General features: G+C 41.7%; 2 protein-coding genes across 3 annotated transcripts; both read right to left on the reverse strand.

Annotated features, from left to right (window-relative positions):
• Positions 1-4470: 4470 nt before the first annotated feature.
• On the reverse strand, positions 4471-5028 carry prnpa (prion protein a). Its single transcript, XM_038998272.1, has one exon. It carries the CDS (start codon positions 5026-5028, stop codon positions 4471-4473), a length of 558 nt encoding a protein of 185 aa, XP_038854200.1.
• Positions 5029-7613: 2585 nt separating this feature from the next.
• Positions 7614-19852, reverse strand: LOC120034156 (ras association domain-containing protein 2-like). 2 transcript variants are annotated; one of them, XM_038980646.1, is made up of 11 exons: positions 19476-19852; positions 14435-14587; positions 12812-12885; positions 12569-12644; positions 12140-12291; positions 11044-11138; positions 10714-10856; positions 10393-10546; positions 10014-10135; positions 9430-9527; positions 7614-9280 (listed from the first exon to the last, which is right to left on the reverse strand). In XM_038980646.1, the coding sequence occupies exons 3-11, from the start codon at positions 12862-12864 to the stop codon at positions 9211-9213; spliced, it is 963 nt and encodes a 320-aa protein (XP_038836574.1). In that variant the 5' UTR covers positions 12865-12885; positions 14435-14587; positions 19476-19852; the 3' UTR covers positions 7614-9210. The 2 variants fall into 2 exon arrangements, with proteins under 2 accessions (XP_038836574.1, XP_038836650.1); XM_038980722.1 differs by having other exon boundaries at positions 14385-14587.
• Between the last annotated feature and the right edge of the window lie 779 nt (positions 19853-20631).

Genomic DNA, 20631 nt, shown 5'->3' on the forward strand with positions numbered 1-20631 from the left:
TGCTTTATCCGGGTAGTAGGAAAGTAGTTCTTAATCTGTTTGAGCCAATCTGTTGTGTTGTGACAAGGTAGGGTTGGTATACAGAAGATAGCACTATTTGGTAAAAGTCCCAAGTCCATATTATGGCAAGAACAGCTCCAATAAGCAAAGAGAAACGACAGTCATTAATTTAAGACATTCATTTAAGACATGGTCAGTCAATCCGGAAAATTTCAAGAACTTTGAAAGTTTCTTCTAGTGCAGTCGCAAAAACCATCAAGCACTACGATGAAACTGGCTCTCATGAGGACCACCACAGGAAAGGATGACCCAGAGTTACCTCTGCTGCAGAGGATAAGTTCGTTAGAGTTACCAGCCTCAGAAATTGCAGCCAAAATAAATGCTTCACAGAGTTCAAGTAACAGACACATCTCAACATCAACTGTGCAGAGACTGCATGAATCAGGCCTTCATGGTCGATTTGCTGCAAAGAAACCACTACTAAAGGACACCAATAAGAAGACTTGCTTGGGCCAAGAAACATGAGCAATGGCCATTAGACTGGTGAAAATCTGTCCTTTGGTCTGATGAATCCAAATGAGATTTTTGGTTCCAACCACCGTTGTGAGACGTAGAGTAGTTGAACGGATGATCTCCACATGTGTGGTTCCCACCGTGAAGCATGGAGGAGCAGGTGTGATGGTAAGGGAGTGCTTTGCTGGTGACACTCAGTGATTTATTTAAAATTCAATGCACACTTAAGCATCATGGCTACCACAGCATTCGGCAGCGGTAAAACATCCCATCTGGTTTGCGCTTAGTTGGACAATAATTTGTTTTTCAACAGGACAATGACCCAACACACCTCCAGGATTTGTAAGGGCTATTTGAAGAAGGAGAGTGATGGAGTGCTGCACAAGATGACCTGGCCTCCACAAACACCCAACCTCAACCCAATTAAGATGGTTTGGGATGAGTTGGACAGCAGAGTGAAGGAAAAGCAGCCAACAAGTGCTCAGCATACGTGGGAACTCCTTAAAGACTGTTGGAAAAGCATTCCAGGTGAAGCTGGTTTAGAGAATGCCAAGAGTGTGCAAAGCTGTAATCAAGGCAAAGGGTGGCTACTTTGAAGAATCTAAAATATGTTTAAATTTGTTTAACACTTTTTTTGGTTACCACATGATTCCATATGTGTTATTTCATAGTTTTGATGTCTTCACTATTATTCTACAATGTAGAAAATTGTAAAAAATAAAGAAATACCCTTGAATGAGTAGGTGTGTCCAAACGTTTGACTGGTACTGTATATATGAGAACATTATGAACAATGCTCACCTGCACTTTACCAATGTCCCTCGTCTTTCTTAAATCATTGTGTATCTAACCTCAGATATTGTGTTTTCATATTCTCTGAATGTAATATTTAACCCATATATTCCATTTGATGTTGGTCTGATAGCAGAAAACCATTCAGATACCATGGCTGTTCTTTTCATTCCTACAGCAATGAGAAACTAACTTAAAGGCAGTGGTGTAAAGTATTTAAGTAGTACTTTAAAATAGTTTTGCGTAAGTAGTTTTTTGGGGGTATCTTTACTTTACTATTTGTATTTTACTTTTACTTCACTACATTCCTAAAGAAAATGATATACTTTTTACTCCGTACATTTTTCCCTGACACCCAAAAGTCCAATTCACCCACTTATCAAGAGAACATCCCTGGTCATCACTACTGCTTCTGATCTGAAGGACTCACTAAACACAACTTTGTTTGTAAATTATGTCTGAGTGTTGGAGTGTGCCCCTGGCTATCCGTTAATAAAAAGAAAAAATACAATTGTGCCGTCTGGTTTGCTTAATATAAGGAATTTGAAATGGTTTATATTTTTACTTTTGATAAGTAACTACATTTTAGCAATTCCATTTACTTTTGATACTTAAGTATATTTAAAACCAAATACTTTTAGGCTTTTACTCAAGTAGTATTTTACTGGGTGACTCACTTTTTCTTGTCATTTTCTATTAAGGTATCTTTACTTTTGCTCAAGTATGACAATTGAGTACTTTTTCCACCACCACTTAAAGGTTAATTGGATTCTATTAATAAACTGTGGGTTAGAGCTATTAATGTTCCGAAATGTAACACTTTCATTGCACAGCCTCATTCCAAACCAAAGAGTCCTTCACATGTGGTTTAAAAGATGGTGAAAGCACACTTGGGTTTTACTTTACAAAATTAATCTTTGGGATTTGTTTCTTTTAAGCCGTCTTTTATAATGTATTTTATGCTGTGTGAAGGCGGCTATATTTTGACAAATCTAACATAGTTTCCAACGATAAACATATCTATTTTTGTACTAAAAGTCTGACCTCAGAGATTCCAGAATGTTAGTAGTTTTATCTGTAGGATATGTTGTCAAATCATTTTCTCTTGTTTGTTTGACTGTGTTTGATCAATCAGTAGCCTTGGACATAATACAGAAACAGAATGACTATTGTTGCTAGGCCTTCATCTCTTTTAATGGACCATGGGGATGTATCCATAACAACCACAGCCTGCACAGTGCATGGTGTTGCTAGGTAGCCTAGAACTTGGTCCTGAAATGAAGCGTGACTATTAAATGTGAAAGGCAGAGAAAGAAGGAGAGGGGGAGGGAGGGAAAACTAGAAAAGAAGTGAGAGGAAACAGTGAATGCCCTCATCTGCATAGATTAGGATGCCTGAACATTCTGGCTACAAGTCAAGCAGAAGCTATTTATCTTGCGCTCTCGTTCTGAGAGAAAATACATTTGAGAAAAGTTCTCTCTATATTTATTGTATATGATCATGATCAACATTATTAATAAGTCAATAAATATCAAGATACTGCTCCTCCAGTTAGCTCAATTAGGGCAGTAGGAAGTCGCAACTTGTAGGTCTACCATACATAATTGCATGAGTAAGACAGACTTGTTAGGAGGATCATTTCCATAATGGAACAGACATTTGGGGTTAACTTAACGGGTAACCAGTATTCTTCCAGCTCTCTCATGTCTCCACCTGCTGATGAAGTGATTGTATTGCAGCCTGACAGCCAGGAGACCCACAGTAATATAATTGATCTCACAGTGAGGGTGTTTAGTCATAGGACATCCTATTTATTATTGACTGCTGACCAACATACCTGGCGCACGTCAACATGTGTGTCACAACAATAGCATTACAGCCTAATGATCTGGGCTAAGACTGAAACCATTTACCATAGCTATGAATACCTCCACTGTGTGAGTCAGGTTCCTAATCTTAATTTGAATTGAGATCCACTTCAATGAATGGCCTATATACCGCCAGTCACAAATTCCCAATAACAGATTTCACATTCTAGAGTCCAATCTGTCTACTAGAACTATGCTCGGTTGACTGGTGATTGTTGCACAGGTACTGAAGTGACTACATGTTTTGTCTGGCCTCAAAAGCCTAATTTAAATATTACTACTATCTGAACCGTCACGTTCTCATTTCATGATCTAATGATAGTTATGCTTTTTACACAGTCTGATTATGGTCAATATCGAGAATGGATACACACATCTCTGTCTCCCATGTTTTTATTGGAGTAACCCCACAGGAAAACTACATCAGATTCATCAAATGACCAATATACCACGGCTAAGGGCAGTTTTGGAGTGCCTGGATACAGCCCTTTGGTTTATTGACCATATTCCACAAACCCCCGAGGTGCATTATTGCTATTATAAACTGGTTACCAATGTAATTCGACCAGTAAAAATTCTTTTTTTGTCATACCTGTGGTATGTAATACCACGGCTTTCAGCCAATCAGCATTCAGGGCTCGAGCCACCTGGTTCATAATGGTGTTTATACACTCCACTCACCCAAAATCACATCCTATTCAATAAAGTAAGAAAAGTAATGGACACAAAATATAATTAATAGATTAGAACAATATACAGCATTTACAAATCCACATCCAAAAGCTGCCAGTATTCTACCAAGGGTTGAAATCAGTGAAACACGAGTTATAGCGTGAGTCTTTCAAGTAAACTGTTACTGTTACAATATTAAACTGTTGATAACAACCATGGTAAAGAGAAGTAAATCCTGTACTACTGCTTCATGGAGGTAGTGAGTGCTTGACCGGAAGGTAATCTATCACACACCAGATATTTTATGTTATGTAATGTCTCATGAAAAGAAAAAGTACTTTTTTTGTGTGCAATCAGTTGACAAAGAATCCACATCAGAGTCTTTCTGCATCAAGGATCTATATAGGAAGTGTATTTGCCCCACTACACCTGTGAGTCAGAACAGATGGAATCACAAACTGATCTCATTGTCAACGAGGTCATGGTTTGCGACTCAATGCCCAAGGTCTTGATCTGGATCTTGGTCAGAGCCTAGTTTTGGTTTGAGTCTCAAGAGTCTTTATATACATATGGTCTTGGTCTGGAGAGCTTTAGTCGTGACTCCATCCAAATCTTCACTCCATCTCTACATCACTCCCACCCAGTGCCCCATCACCAATGACATTAGTGACCCGATGATGACGATGATGCTGTTATAGATGGGCCCACTGGATGCTCCATAGTAGTACCCCATATCCCCAGAGCCCTCTGGACCTTCATAGCCACCAGGCCTGGGGCCATACCCTCCAGCTCTGGGGTACCCCCCATAGCCTCCTCCATAACCACCTCCATAACCTCCTCCATACCCCCCATATCCTCCTCCATAGCCAGGACGACTCAACGCACTGCCCAGCATTGCTCCCCCCACGGCACCAGCAGCAGCAGCCCCTGCCATCTTCCCCGCACTGGAGCCGCCACTCTGGGCAGGCATTGGTCGGTATGCCTGTCCACTCGAGGATGGCATTGGTCGGTATCCCGTGCCTCCACCTTGACGAGGGTAACCCCCACCTCCACGGCTACTACCGCCCCACCCCCCACTACGACCGAAGCCCCCACCACGACGAGCCCCTGAGGTGGGACAGATGGTTGCTAGGAGCAACAGGCAGGTTGCCACAGTGAGGAGAAGTCTCCGTTGGCCAACCATCCTCATTCTCTGTGAAAACAAGATCATGAACGATGAGAATATCCCACATTTCCACACTAGCGCTGGGTCATTATCAAGACAAGAACAAGACATGATCACGACTGTGTGTGTATGAAGTGGGATAACCCTACGAGCTAATCCAGTGTCAGTTAGGATTTAAACCACCTGTGGGTTAACTGGGTTGATTGACAAGGGAAAGCTGATCCAGATCTGTGTTTAGTGTCAGCTGCCAGCCTTAAGACCCACACAGTGATGTAATGCCTGCATTCATCAGCAAGTCTGGACAGACTGTCCAGTGATTAGTACAGTGGAACATAACATACACACACACACACACACACGTTTGAGTATGGTAGAACACAACGTACACACACACACACTAACGCACTAAAGTTTTCGTCACTGCAGGCTTTGAGAATGTGCTAAGTAAAGGTTATTTTTACGCTAGAGACAAATTAAGAGCAGGGCAGAGCGAGCTGCGGCTGCTAATCCAGCTTTGACAGAAGAGTGTTACACGAGCTGTGAGAAGTCAACACACAATAGCATAGATAAGATCTAACAACTCAACACAGGATTTAAGTCTTCAGTGGATTGACAAGTCAGTATATAAACTCAGGCTGGTACGAACTCTGGTTCTAGTCTAGTATGAAAAACAACGAGGGGATTGAAGGGAGAGTTTCTACTGTCAATTTTTTTTCTCTTAACTCTTTTTTGATGCGAGTTGACAATAGTCCTTGTCAATACCCTTTTTTTGTGTTTCAAAACCCAAGAGATACATTTTCTACTTGGTCAGGAGATGACCACTAGACCAATGCCATAACTGATTAACTTCACAAGTACCATGTTACTACATCTCAACAATGGTCATATGGTTTTTACCTCCATAATCTCTCTCCTTTCTCTACCTCTCATCTCTCTGTGCATCTCTCTCCTCTGTCTCTGTCTCTCTTACTCAGACCTCTTTACCACTAATCTGTCCTCCCTAAAATTGTTTGTCTGTCCTCCTCTCTCCCCATCATCATCACACAGCATTACAGTGTAATCTGTGTCCTTGGCTCCAAGGCTATCCTTATTCCTTAGCCGTTTGTCTGTAGAATAATCCAACACAGTAGCTTTCCAGTTTCCAGGATTACCTACACTGTTAATTAGAGATCAGTGGAGGCTAGTGAGAAAGGCTATAGGAGGATGGGCTCATTGTAATGGCTGGGGTGGAATTAATGGAACAGTATCAAACACATCAAACATATAGAAACCACATGTTTAACGCCGTTCCATGAATCCCACTCCAGCCATTACAACGAGCCCATCCTCCTATAGCTCCACCCACCAGCCTCCACTGGTAGATATTATTTCAGAAAACTGAGAGTTCTATAACTTCCCTCCTGGTTCATTCAGAACACGGAGATCTATAACTTCCCTCCGGGTTCATTCAGAACACAGAGTTCTTGAAAGTTGTAAATGTAATCCTTTTTCATTCAAAAAAAGAGAGAATTCTAATCTAAAATATTGCTCATACTTCACACTCATTGAATGACTTTGGACGGATGTTAATAGTTTGTCTTTAGCTTCTTAATGATCCAATTCTGATTGTTTACTAACTTGATCTGGGCAGCTCTACATAGCTTTTGGTAACTGTTTAGGCATGGTGTAAATGTCTATGTAAAACTCTTTAGACTAACATTTGACCACTATAGAATTAGTTATACATGTGACAATACAACTGGGTCAAACATTGGCAAATAACACTATTGACACACATGATGTACCTGCATTAATGCATCTTGGTATTTGTATTTTCCAAATCCCAGATAACAGTTACAGGATGCTACATCATCAATAACACAGATTTAAATATCTTTAGAAATGATAGAATGATAACAATAATGTACATTTGACTGCAAAGCTAAAAGCAGAAACTCTTACCTGTAGAAGTTGACAAAGAGCTGAGGAAAATCACAGATGTGTCAGAGGATGTCCTTTGCTTGTTCTGTTGTCCTTTTGGCTCTCTCCTTTGTGTGTGTGATCGTCAGTGATTCCTGTGACTGTCTGGGAGAGAGAGTGTGTGGGACGGGTCTCTTCAACCTCAATATGGTCTCAGCCAGGTAGAGAGGGGATCTCTCTCTGACCTCCTCATTGGCTGAGCAGGATAAACAATGATGCTCATCCCTGCTAACACTGTAGTGTTACAGTAAGCCCCTCCCCCAACAACACACAAATACCTGCAAACTTAGCAGTACACTTAGCCAAAGATAACCTGTGTGTGTGTGTGTCTCAGCCCCTAACCCACCAACAGAGTAGAAACTCAAAACGACCTGTGTGTGTGTGTGTATGTTTAGCCTGCAGTTACTGTAAGCCTCCTAGCCTACCAAAACAGACAGCAATAATATAGAGTAATATCATACAGCTTTGTATTAAGTAAGTATTATACAACCAAGATAATATGGTTTCTACCCACAGACCCAAAAAGGCTAGACAGTACAGACCAAATAAATAATCATTATTGTAAAAAGCTACATGTCTAAATAGTGGCATGTGCCTTTGAAGAGAGTTTCCCCAAAGGAACACTTAGTCAGAAAGTCAGAATGCAACATTAAAACATTTTATTATGAAATAAATGTGTCAGTCTTGAAAGAGCCATAGAAATTGAAAGGACAGACCTACATGCACACACACACACACGCTCGCTCACACACAATATACAGCAACATTTTAAAATCTGACGGTAGATATAGGTGTAATAGAATTGTTGTACCACATCTCAAAGTACTGTATACAGTCATACACACACACATGCACACAGTCACACAGATCACTATCTACCAGGAAAGTAAGTACTGCTTCAGAAATATGCGTGCACACACACAACCTAACACACACACACACACACACACACAACCTAACACACACACACAAAACATTCCCTCGTTTGAGCTATTGTAGTTGATTCATCATGTACATAATTCACAATCTTAAGGAACTCTGGTCCTCTATGTTTTGTGCTTCAGTCTCTAGGTATGCTAGTAGAGCAGACACACAGGTCATATCACACTATACTATGTGATTATAACCCTGGCATAACCCTGGTATGGGGCGGCAGGTAGCCTAGTGGTTAGAGCATTGGGCCAGTAACTGAAAGGTTGCTGGATCGAATCCCCGAGCTGACAAGGTAAAAATCTGTCGTTCTACCCCTGAACAAGGCAGTTAATCCACTGTTCCCCGGTAGGCCGTCATTGTAAATAAGAATTTGTTCTTAACTAACTTGGCTAGTTAAGTAAAGGAAAGAAAAAAATAACACAGGTAGCAGAAATACATGTTTTTTCCATTCCACTAGAATTGGTTAGGAGACAGTTTTAGATGAACTGTGGCAAGAACAGTCATGAAGTTAAATTACAGTTCCTGCCTCTGTAGAGCTGATCATGGAGATAGTACTGTACCACACTTGTGTGACAGTCATGTTTCAACACCATATACTGTCACAGGACAGGAGTCATTCAACCCGCCTACCGACTGACTGGGTGGGTGAGAATCTCATCTAGTGTGGGATGCCATTCTTGAGTCTAAGGCAGGTTCTGGTTTGGAGAGGGAGACAATCAGTTATCTGCAGGTGGCAAAATGGGGCTTTGGTCAAAAATAGAAAATACAAATATGCAAGGGGAGGTAGAGAGAACAATAGATGGAAAGAGATAGAGATTTAGATGTGCTTTAGGTTATTTTGCATCTGAGTGGTATAGGACATGGAATAGTCTCAATGCCCCATACAGATCCACAAGAGAAAAGTGCCAATCTTTACCTTCATTATTAACCATTATTATTGCTGATATTGATACAGTTAATATGCAGATGGCACGACAGAGAGGCAGGTGTGTCAGAGAGGGATTGGGACAGCAAGGAGGATATGTACTGTTTGTTCATGGTATGGACGGAAAGAGCAGACATCATGTTTCATAATGACCCCAACCTCAACTGAGAAAGGTACCACACACAACCCAGCTCACAGAGTTAGTACACTGTCCCTATGGAGGTCTTGGAAGAGATTAAAGCGAGGTTGGAATGGATGCCTCTCCTCGGGGTGGTTCATGGTCACTCCTGTTTGGGGCTTGGGACGGCGTCTGGGTTTGGGAGGGGTAGCTAAAGAGGTCAGGGAGATTTTGGGAAGATCTGGTGGTCCCTCCCTAGACCAGGTCACATACAGGCTGTCCCCTCAGGAAGACAACGCAGCTGTTTCTCAATGATACACCGCAGAAATGTATACCTACAGATGGAGAGAGAGCGAGAGCAAGTAAGAGAGAGAGAGAGAGAGAGAGAAAGAGGGAGAGAAGAGAATGAGACATAAATACACAGTACATGACACCATAAACACAGCCATTCAGGGGAGGTAGGTAGATGTTGCCTGCACTTCACCTGCTCCTGAGTTTCTGCACCTCCCGGTCCTCTTCCTCCTTCAGCTTGGTGATGAAACTCTGCAGCACTGGCATCTCAAACTTAATATACTGCGCCACCTGGTTGGGAGGAAGAAGAAATGCAATTACAAACACAGACTTGGCCTGAACCCTCAACTATTACAAAGTCACAATACTGTAATAATAACAATTACATAAAGGATGTCATGCAGTCATAATAGCTTATTTCAGTTTATGGGCATTGACTTCACACTGTCAAGCCGGTGGCAAGTCATTGTTGAGGACAACTAATTGGCTCGGCTTGCAGACCCCTAAGCTGCTTAACTTAAGTAAATTATGGTTTTGGTTTGACTCTGGACTGTGTTATGGTAAAAGGTCTATTTAAATTCTAGTCTAGTGCATAAATAGCCCACTGCAGGTTATATTGAACTGAGCCCTTTTGTAATAGATAAGGGGACATACAGAATATTCCATTCTGAGGACGTGATTAAGTTTATGCGTACTAAGAAGTGGGGAATGATTTAGCAGTTACACAGTGGTATGTAGGCGAGGAATGATTTGGCAGTTATACATTAGCAGTCTTACATCATAGGTGACTTCCTCTCCCAGGTCCTGCTCCATTAGGAAGATTCTGCTGACCTGTTCACACGGACCCTGAAGCACACGCAGCACCAGGGGGTAGTCACTGCGCTTCAGCTTTGCACGCTCTGAAAGAAGAAACATTGTCAAACTTTCACTGCATTACAACGGGTGTGCTTAAGTTATGCTAGTAGATTGCCATGCTTTGCCACAGAGCTGCAGCACTCTCATACACGCACACACACCTACAAACACAGTTAATAATGCATACTCTACTCTAGGATAAACACAGACATTGCTCACATTGACCCTGTGAAAGGGAGAAAGTGATTCAGCTTCACACTCTGTGACAGACACACAACCACACGACACCGCACTCACTCACCGCCGCTGGTGTGTACAAGGTACAGCGCAAAGTCATCTGGGCTGTTCTCAATCTTGAACTTGTTAAGTAGCACTCGTAGCACCTGGGGCGTGGTCATACAACTGTTGATCCGCACATTAGTAACTGAACCATACGCTGGAATGAAGACTGCAGTCTGAAGGGGCGATGGGGGAAGCACAATTATGAGAAAGGGAGAGGAATGAGAGAGAGAGAGAGAGAGAGAGAGAGAGAGAGAGAGAAAATGAATGTATTTGTGGTATTATGTTGTCGTTGTAGTAGTGTGTAGCTGCAGTATTATGGTGTGTGTGTGTGCATGGGTACCTTGTAATTGTAGAAGTGTCCATTGATGGAGAAACGATGTCGTCGTATCCTCCTCTGGTCGCTAGGCGACCGGCGCTGGGCCTTCCTCAGAAACCCAGCATCGCTCTTCGTCCTCAGTAGCTGGGCGGAGTGCTCATATTCCTCTGTCCAACCAGAGCATAGAGATAGGAGAAAGGGGAGGAGTCAGACAATCACGTTCCTATGAATGTCACAGAATGTTCTAAAAATGTATTGTGTTGAACAGACATGGCTATCTAATGTAGGATAAATAATTGAGTTATCCATAATAACATGCTGAAGGTTTTCAGACTAGTCTTCTATAAGACGCACCTTCTTCCTCATCCGCCTTCACAATACTGTCCTCTGATTGGCTCTCGTGCTCTGTCACTTCTATGTTGGGCAGGGTCTGCTGGGTACCTTCATTGCTATTGACATAGAGAAAACATGAATATTCCCATATTTAATAGCTTGACTTTATTTATGACACATTATCTTCTCTTCAAAGTTGTTCTACATCAAAGTGTAAATGAGACAGGTAAAGGAACAGTGAAATATGGTCTCCATGTAATCATTAGTGCCTGTCACTTATCCAGCATTTATTCACATGACTTTAATAAAATATTTCAGTTCAAATCAAATTTTATTTGTCACATGCAAGTGTTTAGCAGATGCTATTGCGGGTGTAGCGAAATGCTTGTAGCCAGTTGTTGTGTATATTACATTTGTTTTATTTAATGATTTTATTATTATTTTATCTCTATAGAGCTGCTGCCTATCCTGTCTGACAAAATCCCTATTTTACTAGTTCTTCAAAGTAAATAAGGTATACTTTTATGACTGCTGAATACCAACTATCAATCGCTTAGATCACTTAGATTTTCAGGTAGAGATACCTTGCGAACAACTGCTCTCTATCCCTCTTGATTGTGCATTCTTCTCTTATGTACAGTAGCAGGCATAAAAGAAACAGACCGGAGGCACGCAATGGATTATGGTCATTCTAGTTAATTCGCAGGTTTTCTGTGCTAAACTACATAGAATTTTGGTCTGTTGGAAACTACAACTCCTTACTACATTGCAGTTCAGGCTGGATCTGATTTATCTTTAGAGAAACTGCAATGTGTGCATTGAGCTCACAGAAAAAAAACGAACTAAATGGAATGCAAATAACAGAAAGGTTGGTTCATCGCTCAGCACTACTGACCGGAGACAATATGTGTGGTCAAAGTAAACTAAAAACCCTATATCTAGGTCGCCGTAACCCACCCTGGTTATAATAAAGAGATATCAATATGGCCATGGTATCAGGACATACTGTAATAACAAAAAGAAACACCCTTGGTAAAAACATAAACCTTTTATAGATACAGTACGTAGTACGTATCTATATGTTGCCTTGGTAGGGTAACGAGAGCTCACTCCCTACCTCTGATTATCCAGGGCACAGCCGGAGTGCCAGGATGTAGACGAGGGAGGAGGTCTGATTCGCTCGTGATCGTTCTGCATCTGCAATCTGATAGGTCGACGCAGGCCCCAGGAGATATTCAGCAAACCCTCCACGATCAGCTCCCCTTCCTCCTGTAGAGACAGAGTTACCATAATCAATAAACACACACACACACACACACACACACACACACACACACACACACACACAGTTATTACCCCTTTGGGGCAGGGTGAATTATTGAACAGAGTCAGTTTGGGGTAAATTATACAGCAAAGTAATGAGAGAGGATGGATGAGAGAGAGAGAGAGAAAGAAAATAAGGAAGAGAAAGACTGTAAATGCAATGAAGAGGCTATCAGACAATTCTCACTCTTACTCTCATTCACTTGCACCAACACAAACGCACCTCTCTGTGTCTCAACTGCAGGTTATGTCCTTCATAATAGAGGTTGTAGGTTTTGAGGTGGGACAGGACTGTTGCCCTGAAGACAGAAATACAACATTCTTGACAACAATGTATTACTTTACACACATTTTAATAGGATACTTTTTGTTATTACTACACACGTCTGAACACACTCTGTGTGTGTGTGTGTGTGTGTGTGTGTGTGTGTGTGTGTGTGTGTGTGTGTGTGTGTGTGTGGCATACTTGCTGATGAACTTGTTGTCTCCAATCTGAACCCCATCCTGCATGTTATCCATTCTCAGTCAGCATGAGAGGAGCTAGAGAGAAATTGTGATCAGATGCTTTTAAACATTAATGTGGATAGATACTGAAGAACAATAGATAGACACTGAAGTTAAAGCTTGGTCGTAAATGGGTTTTCCAAATGGACAATGATCCCAAGCATACTTCCAAAGCTGTGGCAAAATGGCTTAAGGACAATAAAGTCAAGGTATTGGAGTGGCCATCACAAAGCCCTGACATCAATCCTATAGAAAATGTGTGGGCAGAACTGAAAAAGCGTGTGCGAGCAAGGAGGCCTACAAACCTGACTCAGTTACACCAGCTCTGTCAGGAGGAATGGGCCAAAATTCACCCAACTTATTGTGGGAAGCTTGTGGAAGGCTACCCGAAACGTTTGATCCAAGTCAAACAATTTAAAGGCAATGCTACCAAATTTTATTTATTTTAATTTTATTTATTTAGCCTTTATTTAACCAGGTAGGCAAGTTGAGAACAAGTTCTCATTTACAATTGCGACCTGGCCAAGATAAAGCAAAGCAGTTCGACACATACAACAACACAGAGTTACACATGGAGTAAAACAAACATACAGTCAATAATACAGTAGAAAAATAAGTATATATACAATGTGAGCAAATGAGGTGATATAAGAGAGGTAAAGGCAAAAAAAAGGCCATGGTACTAATTGAGTGTATGTAAACTTCTGATCCACTGGCAATGTGATGAAATAAATAAAAGCTGAAATAAATCATTCTCTCTACTATTATCCTGACATTTCCCATTCTTAAAATAAAGTGGTGATCCTAACTGACCTTAGACAGGGAATTGTTACTAGGATTAACTGTCAGGAATTGTGAAAAAATGTACTTGGCTAAGGTGTATGTAAACGTCCGACTTCAACTGTAGCTAGTTAGATGCATCTTTTAGCCAGCCAGTTTGTATGCAGGGTTAATGTTGTTCTCTCTGCTATGCCAGCTCAGACCCATGTGATTTAAGTCTGAGGTTTTATGACTCCTCTTCCTGATGTGACTCGACAAACTCTCTGTGACACAAGTCTCTGTCAGTGTGAGATGGAGGACACAATCTCTACATCTCTCTCTCTTCCTCTTTTCTTCTCCCATCTGTCTAAAACACACCACACACAGAAAACCACTAGCACACACGGAAGCTTCCATGGTGACCATCACACACACAGATGTTGGACTTTAATTTAACATGGCATGCTGCCAGCAACCTCACATGTTTCCTTCCTGCCCAGCTGAAACGGTGTGTGTGTGTGTTAGGGGGCAGCACAGAAGCTTCCAGATGGACAAGAACAGGTGCATGAATAATTTCAGTTGCACACACAGTGTCTCAGCCTTGTCCCAGGTACCAGCAAGCTAAGTTCCTCCTCCTTGAAGTACCTCTTAAATGACTGCCATTAGCACTGTTATGCTACCCAGTGTATCTTGCTACAACTACTGTGGCAGGCTACCTCACTATTTCATTGCTGAAATAGTGTGTGTGTGTGTAGAAGGCCCGATGTGTGGCTTACCGTGCTACAATCTGTATGATCCTGGTAGGCCAGGCCGCTGTGTGGCTTACCGTGCTAAGATCGGTATGATCCTGGTAGGCCAGGAAAGAGAGAGAGAGATCCGCTAGCTGCACAAACACACGATAAGTTAGTCCTCAGGGTCCCGTCAGAGGAGTTTGCCTGAAGACGGCCCGGCTGGAGCCAATGAAGCTACTGTGTCCTTTCTGTGGAGGAGAGAGAGAGAGTTCGACACTAAGCGTGGCTCTTCAGAGTCTGTCTCTGTGGCTGTATACCCAGGGCCTCAGTCTAAGGCTTCAATGTGTTTGTAAGGGAGAGGGGAGAGGCGATGGAGAGAGCACCAGAGAGTGGCGGTTGAAGGGGCTGGTTAAAAGGAAGCGCTCCCCATCCGCTAATCTCTTCCTCCTTCAGAGCCTCAGTCACAGCGGAAACTGACGCTGACGCTCTGACATGAGAGAGACTTCCTCAATTCAAACTACAGACATGAAATATGATATCGCTCTCTCACATACATACACACACACACCACACACACACGCACGGAGAAAGGCACCAACACATACAACTTCTCTCTGAAAGGCTCACACGTACCCCCATATACAGACAGAGAGGTATTGAGAGGTATGAAGCAACAGACAACAACCGCACCCACAGTCTACCTCAGGTGTCCAGCCAATGCCTCACAACCGTAAACACATTTAATGATCGTGACCATATGAAAAATGTAATACCAATCAACCCACACACCATGCAGCATTATCAATATTTCAGCACCTACATTAGGCCCCGTCAGGCACCACTGAACAACACAATAGGAGACATTAGCCTTTAAAGGTCCAATGCTGCTATTTTTATCTCAATATCAAATAATTTCTTAGGTAATAGTTAAGTACCTTACTGTGACTTTTAAATTAAAATGTAAAAAAACGAACTAAAATAGCTTCTTAGCAAAGAGCAATATTTTTGCTAGGACTGTCTGGAGTGGTGTGTGGGAAGGGGAAAATTGAAAACTAGCTGTTATTGGGAGAGACGTTTGGAACTCTCCATTAACAAATTTGGAACACTCTATTAACCAGGCAGGCCAAAACTCCATTCCACCAAAGCAGGCTGAAATTTCAGGCGTTCTTTTCAAACAGCTCATACTAAGGACCCACTACTGGTATGTTGTTTAAGACTGGACTGTGGCCCAAGAAACCTCTAAAAGGCTTTGGAGTTTAAGAACCCCTGGTCTAGCCTGGCAGTTCTACATCAATAATGAAACCTACATCTAAAATCTTGCGTAACTGCATCAGCTACTTAATGTTACGTACATCTGTCCACTAGAGATGAATAATGATGTGTCTACACTGACACATTACTTCTGATCTGTCTCAATTGAGTCTTTCTGCTGCTTGCAGAAAACGTACCATGCCTGTTGTTTTGGGGGGAAACGACCGTCCGTATCAAAAAACAGACAAATTGACCCAACATTGACCCAGGCTAGCTCAGCCCATGGCTCTGTGTTCTGTTACTGTGTTCTGTTCTGCATTCCAGCTGGGATGATGGATTTTGGGATAATGTGCTCTGTTCTGTCTGGATGGGGCTCCAAAAATAGCCCCCCGGTCTTCCCCTCCCTCCGCATTCCCTTGAATCCTTCTCTACAACAACCACAGCAACCAAGCCTCTCTCTCTCTCTCCTCCACCCTTTAAGAACCACAGCAGCCAAGTCAGCATACCTCTCCTCCTCCACCCCTTACCAACCACAGCAGCCAAGCCTGTCTCTCTCTAGTCTAAGCATTGCTCTCTCTTCCTCCCTCTTTCCGCACAATTATAGTGCCTTCAGAAAGTATTCACACCCCTTGACTTTTTCCACATTTTGTTATGTTACAGCCTGAATTTAAAATGGATTAAATGTAGATGTTTTATCACTGGCCTACACACGATACCACATAATGTCAAAGTAGAATAATATTTTTGAAATTTTTACAAATGAATTAGAAATGAAAAGCTGAAATGTCTTGAGTCAATAAGTATTCAACCCCTTTGTTATGGCAAGCCTTAATACGTTAAAACTTTTATGGCTTGGGGGCAGTATTTTGACATCTGGATGAGAAGCATACCCAAAGTAAACTGTCTGTTACTCAGGCCCAGAAGCTAGGATATGCATATAATTGGTAGATTTGGATAGAAAACACTCTAAATAAGGTATGTGAGTATAACAGAACTGATATGGCAGGCGAAAACCTGAGGAAATCCATCCAGGAAGTGGGATTTTTTTTATGTGGGTATTTTCAATTGAATGTCTATAGAGTATCTAATGGGTTAGGACCCAGATTGCAGTTCCTATGTACACTAGATGTCAACAGTATTTAGACATTGTTTCAGGCTTGTTTTCTGAAAAATAAAGAAGGAAACCTTTCTGTCAGTGGACTGTAGAATCATGCAGTGCTGGTTTGCGCGTGTGACCGAGTGCGCGCCCTTCGTTGTTTTTCCTTTCTATTGAATACGCTATTGTCCGGTTGAAATATTATAGATTATTTAGACAATTGACAACCTGATGATGAATTATAAACATAATTTATAATTATGACATGTTTCGACGAACTTTACCGGTACTATTAGGATGTATTCGTCTGCATGTTTTGACCGCCTTTGAGCCTGTGGATTACTGAACAAAACGTGCCAACAAAAACAGAGTTTTTGGGATATAAAGAGGGACTTTATCGAACAAAACTAACATTTATTGTGTAGCTGGGACTCTTGTGACTGCAACAATATGAAGATCTTCAAAGGTAAGTGATTAATTTTATCGCTATTTCTGACTTTTGTAATTCCTTGGTTGTAAAATGTTTGTATGCTTTTGTGGGCGGGGCGCTGTCCTCAGATAATCGCATGGTATGCTTTTGCCATAAAGCCCCAGAAAGGTTAAGGAGTAAAAATGTGCACTCACTCTGTGTGCAATTATAGTGTTTAACATGATTTTGGAATGACTACCTCATCTCTGTACCCCACACATACAATTATCTGAAAGCTCCTCAGTTGAGCAGTGAATTTCAAAGACAAATTCCACCAAAAAGACCAGGGAGGTTTTCCAATGCCTCGCAAAGAAGGGCACTGAATATCCCTTTGAGCACGATGAAGTTATTAATAACTTTGGATGGTGTATCTATCACGTTTCAAGTCCCAGATGCAGACTGTGTCGAAGTAATAATGTTATTACAACAGGCGCAAAGGCACAGGACAGCAGGCAGGCACAAGGTCAGGTCAGGCAGAGGTCGGTGATCCAGAGTAGTGGGGCAAAGGTACAGGTACAGGATAGCAGGCAGGTAATTAAACAGGCTTCAATGCATATGTCTTCAGCAGCAGCCTTCATAAACATAATACAACGTTCACAAATGAATGAACCAGGTGATTCCGCTCAACATAATAGATAAGCATAATTTCTACCGGTCTTTTTTAAATGGGGTGCACGTCACAAAACATTCTAAAAACATGTTTCACTTTGTCATTATGAGGTATTGTGTGAAGATAAAACATTTTTTTTAAACCCATTTTGAATTCAGGCTGTAACACAACAAAATGTGGAATAGGTCAAGGGGTATGAATACTTTCTGAAGGAAATAAGCTTTATTGGCATGGAAAGCAGGTATAAATATTGGCAAAGCAGAAGAGTTTTAGATTGCTTTCTACTCCCTCTTCTCTTCCCCCTCTCTCTATCCTATCTCTCGCGCTGAACTCCTGGTCTATTGCTTCCTTGTTGTAAAATATCTATTCTCATTAGTGCTGTTGTTTCCCTTTGTTTCCTATTTATCTAACATGTTTTCCTCCATCCAATTTTACCATCCTCGCTCTGACTCCACCCCCCCTCCCACAGACTGGCACTAATCCACTGCCATTAAAACTCCTGACCTCAATTTCCTGACTTCTCTTTCACACACACACACACACACACACACACACACACACACACACACACACACACACACACACACACACACACACACACACACAGTGCCTCTGTCCTGAACTGCTTTAGCTAAAGGGATAAATGCAGGTCCAAACTTCCAGTTCTGTACTCTTCCTGAATTCCTCCCTCTCAACCCCAACTTTGCTCTCCCACTATTGTTCAAATTGTCATAGCAACCCTAAAAACATCTGATGTCTAACAACCAACTCTATCACACAGTGCCAAAGCTTTTGTGTGTGTGTGTGTGTGTGTGTGTGTGTGTGTGTGTGTGTGTGTGTGTGTGTGTGTGGTTGTAAATAGACAAGATGCCCCTTCAATCTGGCTCACACCATTATGGTGTCATTAGACAGGAAAAGGTGCAACACTCACCATAAAACATAATTTGTTTTATTAGACAAGTTTAAAAGATTGACGTTTCGGCCTTCAATGGCCTTCTTCAGAATCACACCATTATTGTGAAATTGTATATGACCTAGCATAATAGCCTAGCATAATTGCTTCCTAGCATAATAGTCTATTAATAATTTAAGGTACAGGCCAATATTATGAATTCCCTCACAACTTATTGTGGAAAATGTGACCACATGCTTGGACATCCACATCTGAAAGGATCAGTCTCTGGGCACTACCACTGGCCAGTGTGTGTATATATATATATATATATATGTATGTGTGTGTGTGTGTGTGTGTGTGTGTATGAGTTTGTGTGAGAAGAATCTTAAGTAGCCTATCTGATACTGATGTTATGTAATCTGTCCAGACAGACACATCATGTTTTATAGACTAGCCTACTAAACTGTATAGGCAGAGCCCAGATATGGCTTCTAATCGGTTTCATTTCTGTGCAATGACATAATAAAAACTGGAAAAACATGTGAATTTGTTTCCCTGCAAAAGTATAATTTGGTACTAATTGCTGTTTGTTGAGGGCTAATAGCACTGCATTATCAATGCAATAACGTTTATCTCCGATGACTTCTAAACTCTGTTTATGTTTCTAAATTAGTCTCACACGCATTCTTTTTCCAGTCACAATTGACTATAGCCAATATCTATGCAAATACAAATAACAAAGTGTTTGCCTTGTGAGTTTATCGATCGCTACAGGCATGGCAGACTAATGTCGCTTTAACATATAGCCTACTTACGGACAGAGTTGCTCGATAGTCTGGTGATTTTCAGGACCTCTTCGGGCTTAAGTTGTTAATGTTTACGAACGATCAACTGGGCTTGGTTCTTCTCTGCCACGCTGGGTTTCGGGTGGGATAGTCGTTAACCGTAAACCGTGCGTCGCCCAGTCTTCTCGTTCCCTGCTCGGTCCCTGCTCGGTTCGCCCTATCCGGGCATAGGAAACAATCGTTGTATGCACGCACCGGGGCTTGCATGCGTGGCGTCTGCGCGACGAGAGGAGAACCCCATCTGTTGTAGTGGACCTCTGGCACCGTACCCGGTAACCAATCAGCGCGCGATCTGCCGCAGCTTTGTTCGCGCTGACTGCTCACTCTCTGAATAGGTGAATAGAATAGGAGGGTGAATCTTGAAAACAATGCAACCCCCAATTCACATGCATAGGGTTGATAACTAGACCCACTGCGCATACACAAGGGATAGGCCTACTTTAAAGTGAGAGTTGCAATTTTCATTTTTAAACTGTGTAGGTCAAGTTCAATATTAAAACCATTAGGCCTATAGGTACTTAACCCTTATTAATACATGTTCATTGACTGATTTCAGGTGATATGTGGGGTTGTTGTATGGCAGTAGCCTAGGCTGTATGTAATCACTCTTATTCTAAACATAGTAGTCAATATGATGTATTTAAAGTAGGCGTCATTAAGTGGCGTTCTCCTCAGCTGCTCTCTTCTCTATGTCCCACTAATCTCTTCAGTAACATCTGCGCCGCTCAAACGTGCTGACGTCAATAAAGAGGATGGTTTAGAGCGTGATATTACTAGACAACGATATGCTTAATCTCACTATCACGAACACTCACTCTCAGGGATGGAGAGAGTGGACAAGTTGAAAGAGGATCATTTAAACAATAGAACTGTTGAGACTATATATGATGTGGGTATCTTGTGCAGCAGATCTAGTGTATGTTTATGTTAAGCCTAGGCTGAAATAGTAAAATAGAGGTCTAAACACAATCTATTGATTTCTACTAACAATAAAGACAATAGACAGCATTAATTCTGTAACATCTTATTAAATAGTTTTAGGAACAAAGAATATAACATTTTGTTGCTACTATTAGTATACACAATGCCTGGTCCAGAAGTTTTCCGCACACTGTAGCCTACTCAA

Source organism: Salvelinus namaycush, chromosome 1, assembly GCF_016432855.1.
Source record: "Salvelinus namaycush isolate Seneca chromosome 1, SaNama_1.0, whole genome shotgun sequence".
Lineage (NCBI taxonomy): Eukaryota > Metazoa > Chordata > Actinopteri > Salmoniformes > Salmonidae > Salvelinus > Salvelinus namaycush.

Coding starts and splice junctions, on each gene's coding strand:
- prnpa (XM_038998272.1), bottom strand. CDS start 5,028: ATGGTTGGCCAACGGAGACTTCTCCTCACTGTGGCAACCTGCCTGTTG.
- LOC120034156 (XM_038980646.1), bottom strand. CDS start 12,864: ATGGATAACATGCAGGATGGGGTTCAGATTGGAGACAACAAGTTCATC. Junction 11,139..12,139: donor TGTGCCCTGGATAATCAGAG/GTAGGGAGTGAG, acceptor CTATGTCAATAG/CAATGAAGGTACCCAGCAGA. Junction 10,857..11,043: donor GAAGGCGGATGAGGAAGAAG/GTGCGTCTTATA, acceptor CTGGTTGGACAG/AGGAATATGAGCACTCCGCC.